This window comes from Rattus rattus, chromosome 12, assembly GCF_011064425.1.
Source record: "Rattus rattus isolate New Zealand chromosome 12, Rrattus_CSIRO_v1, whole genome shotgun sequence".
NCBI lineage: Eukaryota > Metazoa > Chordata > Mammalia > Rodentia > Muridae > Rattus > Rattus rattus.
Window position 1 is genome coordinate 1,583,904 of NC_046165.1, and position 12,577 is coordinate 1,596,480.

Below are 12,577 nucleotides of genomic sequence, written 5' to 3' on the forward strand. Positions count from 1 at the left end.
ATTAAGATACATGAATAAGAAATTTTCTCTGAGTTTACTTTCTGACCAGGTCTTCCTACTCCTTTCTTTTTCCTACTTTAGGAAGACTGTAACGGCATCTTCAGAATTAATGTAAGTGTGTCCAAGAACTTAAATTTAAAACTAAGACCTGGAGAGAAAAAACCTGGATTTTGGGTGCCCCGTGTTTGGTAAGCTTGTCAGAAATATACCCTAAAGAATGCTACACTTATTCATATTGGTTTAAAGCAGCATAATTTGGTGTGAGACTAAACTAATTCTGTTTAAAATATTAAGTTAATTTAAATAATACAGAAAAAAGAATTGGGTAATAGCATTTTCTGAACCAAGCAGTACATTGAAACTCATGTTTCTTCGTGAAATTAATGAAATAATACTTTTTAAAAATGAATTAAAGTACATATCTGGATTCAAATAATTTTAATTACTTGACTAAAGGTATTAATAAGCTTTGAAAAGAAAACTCTCCAATCACATTGATGCTGAAGTCATTCTGAGCTTGTGTCTTTAAGAGGGGCCAATGTTCTCATAAGAGCTACCAAGAACTCTAAATCATAAAGCTACTTCATTACAAAACCCATGGACACTGATGGATCTCCACTGCAGTAATACTAGAGATGAATAGTCAGTAGCATAGTTGATTAGACCCATTTCTTAAAATCAATTTTTCTGGGAAATGAGTTTTTATAGTATTTCCAACCCAAGGTGTGACCTGCTCTGTACCTTTCTTTATTACCTGTTGGTTAATGATTATGAATAAAATTTTCTGCTTCATTGATAAACTCAGTATTCTATCAACTTCACTTGACCTTTTGACTACCTTTGTAAATTTTCTTTTTACCTCTTAGGCTAATAAGGGAGCCACAGAAACCCTGTTTTTGTCATAAGTAGCTTTCTTTTCTATTCATCAAAACTTTTTCAAAGGAATAACATTTCACCCAGATATAGCCCTGACTCATTTTTTATCTTGCTTTGCCATTTCTCTAATATAAAATTCACTTTTATGCACAATTCAATATGATTGCTATTGGGTTTTTTTTAACATCCAACAACTGTGGAAAACAGTTAATTTAGGATGTAGGGCTTGAGCATGGAGAAGAGGGATTTAACTCATAGGGAAAGCCTTATCCCAATACCCACTTACAAAAGTGAGCTCATTTACATTAAAATGAAAATTCGAAGAGGCATAAAAGGTTTATTTTGGTGAGACGAAAATTCATTATACCATAAATACCTTATTTATACCAAGACATCAAATGGGATTTTTTCTTTTCTCTCCTGATGTTTTGGGATTTGGGCTAAAGCCTCAAAGCTGATCTTAACTCTTAAGACAGCGACTCTCCAGAACTTACTAAGACCTCATCGCCCTCCATCACTCTGCTCACACAAGCATAACATCTTAAGAGTAAATGAGTCAGGAGGAGAATGCTATGGCGCCCCCACTTCTCACTATGGAGGAAGACCAAGGTGTTCCTCATCCAAGTTAAATGAGGCCTATTGGTAGGGCCCTTAGGATTAGAGCTTGAAAAGGCAGTGAGAGGCTCCACGGCAAAGCTGCCCTTCCACACCTTGCAAAGCAGACTATCTCATTTACATAAAAGATGATGTGGTCCTTGCTTAGAGCCACCTGGTCTGGACCATCTTGTATGGAACTCTGGTACAAAGGGCTGTGTGCTGGGTGGAGGAAGGTTCCATTGAAGGAAGCCCTGGTGTGTTTCTCACAACAAAGTGTGAGAAGCCCTGGTGTGTTTCTCCGGTACAGGATCTGAGACTCACCACAGAAATGATGCAAGTGAGCATTCTTGTTTCAAAATGCAGGGTACTAAGAGGAAATTTGAAATATAAAAAGGCCAGTTGATCAGTTGATAAACACTATTGAAAAGCTAACAGTCTCAAGAGGAGAAACCATCCAACACCATGGAGGGTCGTTCATACAGGGAAATACCAAGGTTTGTCAAAGGCAGAAAGAAAAGAAAATTGTGGGGAAGGCTATATGATGATTTCCCTCTTCCAAGGAAAGTAGGCATGGGCCAAGTGAAAAGTGGAGATATCATAGCACTCGCCCCTTCATTCATTTACTCTCAGGATGCTAATTCTTGTGTGAGCAAAGTGATAGATCATGATAAGGTGTTTAGATAGGACAAACTGATGATGATTCCACAAGGCTCTAGAACATAGAGGCTATCCCTAATGTTCCTTACAGACATTATGGTGACTGGGATGTGAAGTCTAGGTCAAATGCTTTGAAAACCATGTCCCCATGAGAAAGGTCCCAAACTTATAACAAAGTGATCAAAAAGCCTTGTAGCTTCTCAAGATGTTACGATGAGAGCCAGAGCTCCCTGGAAGACAGTGTGTTGAGACAAACAAACATGTCCTCAGTTGTGCTGTGTTTCATTCAACTTGCCCATAAAACCTACTTTATGTGACTTTTTAAATGAACTTTAGTTTTAAATATAATATTACATTATTACTGGGGATGTCAAATTCAACAACATTTTTGTACCCCAAGCAAATGAAAGTGTGTCACTTGGACATCATTACACACAGGTTTTTGCCCATTTGTCCTGCTTTGTACCTTGGGTTTTTTCATTGTGAAACAAAAATCTTCAATTTAGTAAATTCCAACAGTATTTATAACACTTTTTAAACGTTCCTTCTTTGATCTAATGAGAGTTAAAAGCTGAAAAAGATTTAATTTCATTCCAGCTAAATTATGATTAAGAAAGTAACCTATATTTGGGAATATGCCTAGTGAAATGCTTTGGTAATTAAAATTAAGACATAAATATGCACACTCTAATTCAGGAGACAGACTAACTCAATAGACTCTCTTCAGATAAATATGTTCATTTTCTTCCAAATCACCCAGACTTGATGAGATAAAAAAATAGCTCAGTAAAAAGGACTAAGCATACACTATACCATGAATATCATGTGTTTTATTTTAAGCATGGGTCTAGAATATAGGAAGTAGCATGCATAGATAAAAAAAGTATTCTACTTTTTACTAATTACTCAGTGCTTACACTCACTAGGCATGCTTGTTATTTACTTAGCTGTAAATTGTCACTTTTGTTCCTTAGAAACCTAAAGTTAAAATAAAAAACAAATTACAAATAATTTCATAAACCTGTTAAAGGTTTTGTTATGCATCATCAAGCCCCTAAGCTCCCCTCTGGCTTGCCAAAAGCTCACTCTTCAGGCAACTTTAAGCTATATTAAATACTTCCAGGTAGAAGGACATCAGGTCTTACAGTGGCTCAGGGTCAGATAATTTAAGATCCAAGAGTTGTTATTCCCTTTCCCAGTTGAAATGTATATAAGAAATACTCAAGTTAATAAAAAAAAAAAAGATCCAAGAGTTGGAGAAATGATTACTACAAAGAAGAGGTTTCAACATCAAGGTTTTTTTTCTGCAATGTTCACTTCTGTTTTTCTACAAATGGTAGAAGTGCAATAAATGGGATACAGAAGAAGCCCCTACCCTAAAATGCCTAGCCAGACCAATGCTGAGAAGAGAAAGCACATTGGCTTTCTAAAGGACAGAGGCTCAGAAATGTGTGAGGAAGGGGAAAGGCCAACCAGTAGGAAAAGAGAATGGCAAAAAGGTTAGAAAAGAGGGGGAAATCTAAGGACAGGTGGTTAGGGAATAGGAAAGACTCAGGAATATGTGGTTAGGGAGGGGAAAGAGAGGCCACAGACAGGTAGGTAGGAAAGAAGGAGTCAGAGGAGGTAGGTAGATATGGAACAATGGGAAGGGACCAGGGGCAGCCTAGGTCACATTTCCCATAGTGCCCATCTTCCCCAGGAGAGGACCCATTAGCTTTATCATAATCACAGGGCCCTAAACCATGTTCTTCAGGAGGCAAAAGAGAGAGCAAAGTCTAAAGTCAGAATAAATCTTAGTTTTATGACTTAAATATACAAGACCAGAAAAAAAAGTTTTAACTAGTGTTCTGATTCAAATGTGGGTACATAGAAAATAACAATGATAGGTTATGTTTTGGATTTACTAAAGCCCTCTGGACTTACAGATCCGATTTCAAACTTGGCAATTTTGATAGCACAGCATAAACAAATACTTTATATGATTGAACTGGAAAAGTCTTACTTTCCAAAATGTGATATATTCTTTTAACTCTATGTCTTGTTTTTCTTGATTTAGCCTAAAAATATTTTTCTTAGCATTTTCTAACTTCTAAAATATGTGGGACATGAAAGTAGTTTAAGTTGCTGCAAATTTAGCTACAAAAGCACTTTTACATAAAGAAAACAGATGAGTAAGAAAGATTGACATTGGATCTGAGAGCTAACTCCCTTGGTTTTATTTTTTTAAAGTTCTTATGCAAGCAAACTTTGGGTATGCATAGTCCTTACAAGCACTGTCTACTCTAAGAGATAGGAAATGTAATTGAGACCCTCCCCAAGGAGAGATTATTGAAAAATTCCAAGCTTGTATATTTGTACTTCCATACAAAAATATAAAACAAAATTCTAAAATATGAATATCTGAGTGGAGCTTCTACATTGATACCAAATGCCTGTGCCAGTCATTCTCAAACCCTGAGGTTCAAGCCAGTGGTAGTCTTAGACTTTCTCATCATATCTCTATGTATTATCAAGACGCATCTCATGAACATTCCTGTAGTTAAGAAACCATAAAAGATACGTGAAGATATTGAACCAAATGCTCTCTAGAGTTCGACCTCACAAAGGTTAAATTTCAATAGATAAAGTAGCATAGGAGAACAAAAGATGGAAACATAATACAGAAGGAGGAAGTGGGCTGATTGCATTCAACAACTCAGAGCTCTCTGTCCTTCAACCTCAGAATGGGTATCAAGAATCATGTAAATCTTTGATGGTTTAAAATAGCCTCTCATAAAGGGAGGAGAATAATGAAGGCACTGAATATGTTTTGTGTCAGTTAATACCCACCAGGTAATAAAAAGAAACATAGTCACAACTGAGACAAACATGGTATTGGGCATCCTTTCCCTCAAAAGAAAATAAAGAATGATGGGACCAAATGTCTGAGGTATCATAAATCTGTGATAGATGTAGACAACAGACTGTGCGTTGGGAATCACAAGAAGGAACTATTGAGAACACTTGAGGTTACTGAAAAGGAAAAGACCTCAGAGAATGTGATGGAAATATACTGCACTGAGTGATGTCCTCTGACTCAGGAGCCTCTTGGTGCATCACCCTTCACAAGGACACGTAAAACAAGTCAGTAAGCACTGCTCTCATCAGACCTACTGTACGGGGAATTATACTATTTCAGAACTCATGTCCAGAACACAATACCTCATTGTGCAAATCTCTAATGTTATTTAGCTTCCAGTTTGGGGTGTTGTAAGACAAGGTGGAGGGTTATGTCACCACTTGGACTAGATCTAGATTTGAGCCTTTAGCTTTAATTTGAGAGCATCCATCACGACAGAAAGAACATAATAATAAATTATAGCATACTAGCATGTTTCTGTAACTTAGCAAATGAATGCTATATGACCCAACCGTTTTCCAGACTCTACACCCAGAACAGAGCTATAGAGCTGGGCTATAGAGCTGGGCAATGGTGGAACATGCCTTTAATCTCAGCACTTGGGAGGCAAAGACAGACAGTTCTCTGTGAGTTTTAGGCCACCCTGATATATAGGCAAGTTCTAGAACAGCCAGGGCTACACATGGAAACACTGTCTCAAAAGAGAGAGAGAGAGAGAGAGAGAGAGAGAGAGAGAGAGAGAGAGAGCGAGAGAGAGAGAGAGAGCAGGCAGGGAGGAAGGGAGAGAGAGAGGAAGGGAAGGAGGGAGACTATAAGTATTGGGCCACTGGTGCATTGCACTCTCATCCAACATCCCGCTTTCCTAATTACAGGGCAAATCCTCGTAACTTTAACTTTGACAATGTGGGAAATGCTATGCTGGCATTGTTTGAAGTTCTGTCCTTGAAAGGCTGGGTAGAAGTGAGAGATGTCATTATTCATCGCGTGGGGCCGGTAAGCAACCACATGGGATTTTTCTAAATATATCCAGGGTGGTTCCCATTGGCTCTGATAAATAACATCTTTCATTTTCACAGATCCATGGAATCTATATTCATGTTTTCGTATTCCTGGGTTGCATGATTGGACTGACTCTTTTTGTCGGTGTAGTTATTGCTAACTTCAATGAAAACAAGGTAAGTCTTCTCAGATTAATAGCACAGACTTAATTTTTGTTCTTGCCCTTGCTTTAAGCTAATTTTTTTTTCATACACGGCATGGAGCCACATTAAATTGTAATGTGACTCATGTAACTAACCTGTGTAAAACTCTTTTGCTAACTGCCTCACTGCTGTGGTTTGGGTCTGTTACTTAGGAGTATAATTCTCTTCCCAGATTTACCCTTATGGCAACAGTAATTTCCCCACAGCTGAGAAGCACATCTCCTATTGTTCAGATGGGAAGGATTTACAGTGAGTTAGTAAAATATGATAGTTTCAAGTTATGCTCTGATTGTAGTCCATACTGCCTTTACAAAAACGTGAATTGTGTGCTTCTTTGTCACTCAATGAATGAACTCAGAATTTTGATAAGGTAAGTAGAAGCCATATAAAGTGTAAAGGACAGTTCAAAGACTAAAAAGATTTTTTTTTAATCCATATAAATTTTACATATTTCCTGAACTCAGGAAGCAGCTTCAGTTAGAACAGCTCTCATGATGGTTTCAAAACTCATGGATAGAAACAGCAATGTGGTTTCCTATGGTGCACAAGTTTAAGGGAAGTGTCCCCTTGGCAATTGTTGTTCTGGGCAAGGCTGGTTAAACTGTCTCTTGGGAGTTCTATCTCGGGGAATCACACTTAAATGCATACAAGCTTGGAGGACTCACTATACAGAAGAAGCTTCTGCCATCTCTCAAGATGCTGCAATTTGTGGACGAGAATACCACTTGGGGCCAAAGTCTGACTCTTTTCCTATGACTACAGGGTCTGTGATTCTTCTAATGTAAGAGTGTTGAAGCCTCTAAAGTAAAAGGCTCCATTTTCCTGTGAAGTTCCTGCTGTTCAGTTGTGCACAGTGATGGCCGATTCCCATGTGCTCATGCAAGAGATCTTTAGTTTGTGTGGCTACATGAGAGACTGTATCATTCACCGTCCCCATGTTCAATGTGTGTGGTGCCAGTAACTTAGTCAACTGCCACCTTCGAGGTGCACCTAATGAGCATTTCATTCCATTCAGCCTTTCAAAGACTACAATTTTAAAATCTCCCTTTGACCCCAGTACTACTCCAACTCTCAGAAAGATGGTCTCCTAGAGCAGCAGCAACCATGTTACCTAGCCCCTTTATTTTACTTTTTTAGCATGTTCATAAATGAGATACTCTAACCCTCCAGTGTGTTCCGTTTAATAGCAGCCAGAAAGAGAAAGATGTGTCCTTTTAGATGCCTTTGAGCCATGTGGTAGAGCAGACACTGGGAATTCCAGACTATAGGAAGGAGCTTATCAGCACATTTACCAGGGAAATGAGGTACTGCCAGTCCAGGGTGGTTAGGGGTCCCTGGAAGGGCCCTGGATGCAAGAGGACTGAGCTCCAGGGCAGCTCACCAGTCAGCAGCATGAGTGACCCAGCGTACAATGCTCAATAACAGGAAGCAACTGTGTGATTATATGCCAGTCTTGAAATAGCTATGAATTACTGAGGATTCTTTGCCTCCAACACCATAGTTATGTCCTAAAAGAGTCAGGAAGTGACAGCTTGTTTGGGATTATGATGTGTCAGGCCAAACAGATGCCAAGAGGGAGGCAGAAGTTAGCAGCCAGTTTTCCAGATATCACAAACTTGATTTGTTGGTTGGAAATAAAAGGTTCTAATTATGTAAGAGTGTGTGTATGTGTGTGTGTGTGTGTGTGTGTGCACAACTGCATTCACGCACACAAACAAATATTGACATTTTTAAAGGTAAAGAAATTCTTCATAAATAAATACACATTGGATATATTTCATCCCAATAATTTAGAAATTAGAAACATTTTTTTCTTCGTACTTATACAGTCAGAAAGCACACAATTCTGAAAGCCAATCTAGGGAGATGTTCCCTGACAGGACAGTTGTTATCTCTACAGAAGGAAGTAGAGAAAGGGAGTGAGTTTTTCCCTCAACCTTAGCTCTTTAATTATATGTCTACCTCTGCAATGTAGTATAATAAATCAAATACAGAATAATACAATGCAATATCATTTATGTGCATTTTTTATCAAGTACTCTTCTTTATAACATCTAGCAAATTATCATACCATTTGTTTCTGGAAGAGGAAAATTCTATGACTCATCCGCTAAAAATAGTTTTATAATTGCAGCTATTGAACTGTTTTTTTTTTAAAGATATATAAAGAACAAATGCCCTCTTCCAGCAGCTACTCAGATATCTGATTGGCTACTATAAAACTAAACTAGCCACAGCTAGTATGTAGAAAACATTCTTGAAACTTTCTCAAGCCCAAATGTTCCAGGTATTCAAGGGGACACCCCTGGAAACTGCTGAACGCCCCCGGTATGCACCCATCCCTGCTGGAATGCCTGTCATTATGGGTCACTCGTTCTGACCATGTCTCTCCAACCACTGTGGTTCTTGCAGACTATTTTCTTTCAGGTCCCCACATTGGTCTGCCTGTAAAGCCATCCCGTCCACATTGCTCATTTCTTCCCTCCACTGTTTCCTTTGTTTCCAAGGGGACAGCCCTGCTGACGGTAGATCAGAGAAGATGGGAAGATCTCAAGAGCAGATTGAAGATCGCACAGCCTCTTCATCTCCCACCTCGGCCGGGTATCAAAGATGTTCTGATTTTATTCATGTGGGGCACTAGTGTTCCTGCTTCCCTAAGAGCCTCAGATTTAAATTAAAATAATAATCGTGAGGCCACTAGGGGGTTGTGCATAAGTTAATATTGAAACAGACTCCAAACTGCTGATCTCTTCTTGAGGCTATTAAAATCAGTCGCCCAAAGGCTGTGCTTCAGTGCTCTCTCTGCATAAGCCTTAATGAAAAAAAAAAACCTGAATTTTTAAATAAAATATATTTGTGTTTGCCTTTTAGATATGAGGGAAATGTACTAAGCTACCAGGACTTGAATGATGCGCTTCTTCTTTCAATATGGTTGGTGCTATGTGCTGTCGTTTCGATATCCAGCACCAGCCATTCCTCCAAAGCACTTCATAATAGATTGAACCGGAAGGGAAGACTATAATGGGTTTGAAGACGGACATTAAAGACTATGAAAGACAAGAAAGTGAATCTGGCCATATCTAAAGCACCCTCACCTAAACCTTTCTTTCTTTCTTTCAGATAATGATGGATTTAGAGCTAAAATGTATGACATAACCCAGCATCCGTTTTTTAAAAGGACAATTGCGTTGCTGGTTCTGGCCCAGTCTGTGTTGCTATCTGTCAAGGTATTGTTTCTCCTTGAGATTTCTGGAGGGATTTCACATCCCTGGTACTTGCAGGAGTGTTGCAAACATTGCCTTTTGCAGCCTCTGGTCTTTAGTAATAACTGGCATATATGCTGAGTAGCAGAGAGAGAAAAATCTATCTGGTGGACGTGGCAGTAACTTGTGTTCTCCTGGTCGCAGTGGGATGTTGAGGATCCTGTGACGGTTCCTTTGGCAACCATGTCGGTCGTCTTCACCTTCATCTTTGTCTTAGAGGTACAGTAATAAATCTGCCTCTCTGGGGGAAGCTAGGGACAACTAAAAGGGAATGAAGGCCCCCTTTTGATGTCACCTACTTCTAGCTCCCTGCTCCCTTGTTTTTAAAGTCTTTGGTGGGTAGGTTTCATGACCAGGGTACATTCTCTGAGTACATCTCCCTTCTGGCTGTTCTGATTAACGTCAGAAAGACTTCACTTTATATTTCCAATTTTTCTAATTGGAGAAACACTCCTGCCAATTGTTGTGTCTGAGCATTAGCCTGCTAGAAACAGGGTTTGAATGTTTGCAGCCTAGGACATAAGTCACTGCTATTCAGGGATTCAGAATACAACACAGTGTAAATATGCCAGCAGCCCAGACAAGGTCATCTTAAAATGCTGTCCCCCGTGTCACATCTATTTGCCATACAATCTTCTTTGAAATTCAAGTGGATTATCATTTTGCTGTAAATTGGCTGATGTTTCCCAACATACAGTTTTGTACTCAAGGCAGAAAAATGACCAGCAATGACTATTTAGCTATGAATCCACAGGAAAGAGTGTGGATAATAGATGAATAGATGCAGGCTACTTGGCTTTAAAATGATGTATCTTATATTAACTGTATTCATATATATTAAATGATGATGATTATATGATGATTAAATCTAATTGATTTAAACATGCCCAAACACTTGCCCTGTGTCCTCTTTGCTTGCTTTCTCTAGGTTACAATGAAGATCATAGCAATGTCACCCGCTGGGTTCTGGCAAAGCAGAAGAAACCGATATGATCTCTTGGTGACGTCTCTTGGTGTTGTGTGGGTGGTGCTCCATTTTGCTCTGCTGGTAAGTACATCATCACACTTTACTTTAGTTGATAGTTCAGTTTTTCTCCAGTTCAAGCCATTTCCCAGTCTCTTCATTCCATACCAACCACTCTTGGGCATTATATCAAACTCCCTACATCCCAGCTTTGATTTTGAGAGCCCTGGGATATGTTTGCAAATGCATACACATATACTTTTCACACAGGCAAATCATGGATCTTCAAAGACCTAGAGTGTATAAGTCTTAAAGACAGTGTCACCATCTCATTAACATTCTACAGTCCCAGTGATTGCCATTACCAGTGTTCCCCATTCTCCCATTGCCTTTCATAATTGAGGCATGGCAGGAAGTATCCAGTACTCATAGAACCCATTTGCTATCAGAAGGGGCTTGCTGTAGTATGGATCTGTGGTAGTCACACATGTAGTGAGTGGCCTTCTTTAACCAGTGTTTGCCTTCAGCTTTAGAATCTGTTTAAAGCACCTATGTTCAGTTCCTTCAACAAAACATAATGATGAGCAAAGCCCTGAAGGAAGATCAAGAGGGAAATATTAAGCAAAACAAAGGTATCCGCTGCACTAATAAACTTTGTAGTCTAAAAACCTAGAGAGATCATCACTGTGTGCTCGCAAACCAATGAGGATTATGGGTATACTAGAAAAGATGAAGGAGATCCTACTAGGGTCCATGACAACAGTAATGATTGAGTAATGGCTTCATCAAAGAGGTCCTGGAAGGCATTTCCCTACAAGCAACTGGGCTCCATTTACAGAACATTTCAGAGACCCTTAGCTAGGATGGAAGGATGTAGGGACTGGACAAAGGCAGAGTTCTGTGCCTGAAGTACGACCCATGGCATGTAATAATACAACACAAGGTTTGCTGAAGTGGGAACATAAGTCTTCTTAAGACTTTGGGGTCCATGTGAAAATTATCCAGTCATCATCCCAGGGGCTGTGGTTGTCATGACTTCTAGAATGTCAAGACTTAAGGTGTCTACAGTAATTCCTCAACTGACATGGGAAGATAAAGCAGAAAAACATGTTCTAACTAAGCTTAGTTTATCTAGACAGACCTTTGACTAAATGGAAAAATACAGTAGGCCTAATCTCAAATATCCCCACGAAGAAATTCTAAGCCTTCCCTATTCTACTTGACTGCTTTTGTTTTTCCCCTGAGAAGAACCTCTGGTCTGAGAAAAGGAATCGTTCTTTGCCATATTTTGCAGTGGATTGCTGGGAAGGAAAGTGTTCCTTCCAACACGGCTATGTGCCCACATTCTTGTCCTTGTGCCTCACCAAGGAGCTCAGTGGACCCCCTTCCCAGGGACCCATCTGGGACTGTTGTTGTTTGGCTAGGCAGCTCCTGAAGAATGCTCATGCTTTGGCATCAGCTGAATGTCACCGTTGTTATGCTGTGGCCAGTGGCATCTTTGTTTCTCAGAAGAAGCCTTGTGAATCAGAAAGCACAGAGTGATCTCTGGCCCCAAGCACACATTGGAAGAGCAAACTGATGCAATCCTTAGCTGGGGCTGAGGTGCTTTTCTAAAATGGTTTGATTCATGAACAGGGAACTGAACTAACAAAACAAAGCAAAGCAAACAAACAAACAAACAAACAAACAAATAAAAACTGCCTGTGAGTATTGTTTTTGTTGAAAATTAGGCCCCACCCCATGTATCCCGGGCTAGCCTTGAAGTCACTATGTAGTCAAGGATGACCTTAAATTTCTGACCCTCCTGCCTCCAGTTCCCAAATACAGGGATTACAGACATCACCACAACTGGGTTTACCATTGAGAGATTGAACCCAGGGCCTCATACATGTTAGGCAAGACTTCTACCAGCCCAGATACAGTCCCAACCCCCTTCAGGGTCACCCTGTACATTTCTTGCCCTATCTTTAAAAGGGCTGATTACTGCTTTATGTGAAATGAATTTCAAAATACAGAATCAAGTTGAACAAAACAAAACCTAAAGTTTTGTTTGAGATTTGATTCTAAATCTAATATTTATTCATGAGTTTTTGCAGTGACCTTTTCAGTACCTTTATTT

The 12,577-nt window shown here is 39.4% G+C and overlaps 1 protein-coding gene across 1 annotated transcript in view; it reads left to right on the top strand.

The window, feature by feature from the left end:
• Positions 1-12,577, top strand: part of Nalcn (sodium leak channel, non-selective) — a 317,042-nt gene that overhangs the window by 286,601 nt on the left and 17,864 nt on the right. The window contains exons 28-34 of the mRNA XM_032917213.1: positions 82-188; positions 5,902-6,022; positions 6,106-6,204; positions 8,739-8,832; positions 9,352-9,458; positions 9,639-9,713; positions 10,423-10,542. Of these exons, the coding sequence (XP_032773104.1) occupies positions 82-188; positions 5,902-6,022; positions 6,106-6,204; positions 8,739-8,832; positions 9,352-9,458; positions 9,639-9,713; positions 10,423-10,542 (723 nt within the window). The remainder of the gene's footprint in view (positions 1-81; positions 189-5,901; positions 6,023-6,105; positions 6,205-8,738; positions 8,833-9,351; positions 9,459-9,638; positions 9,714-10,422; positions 10,543-12,577) is intronic.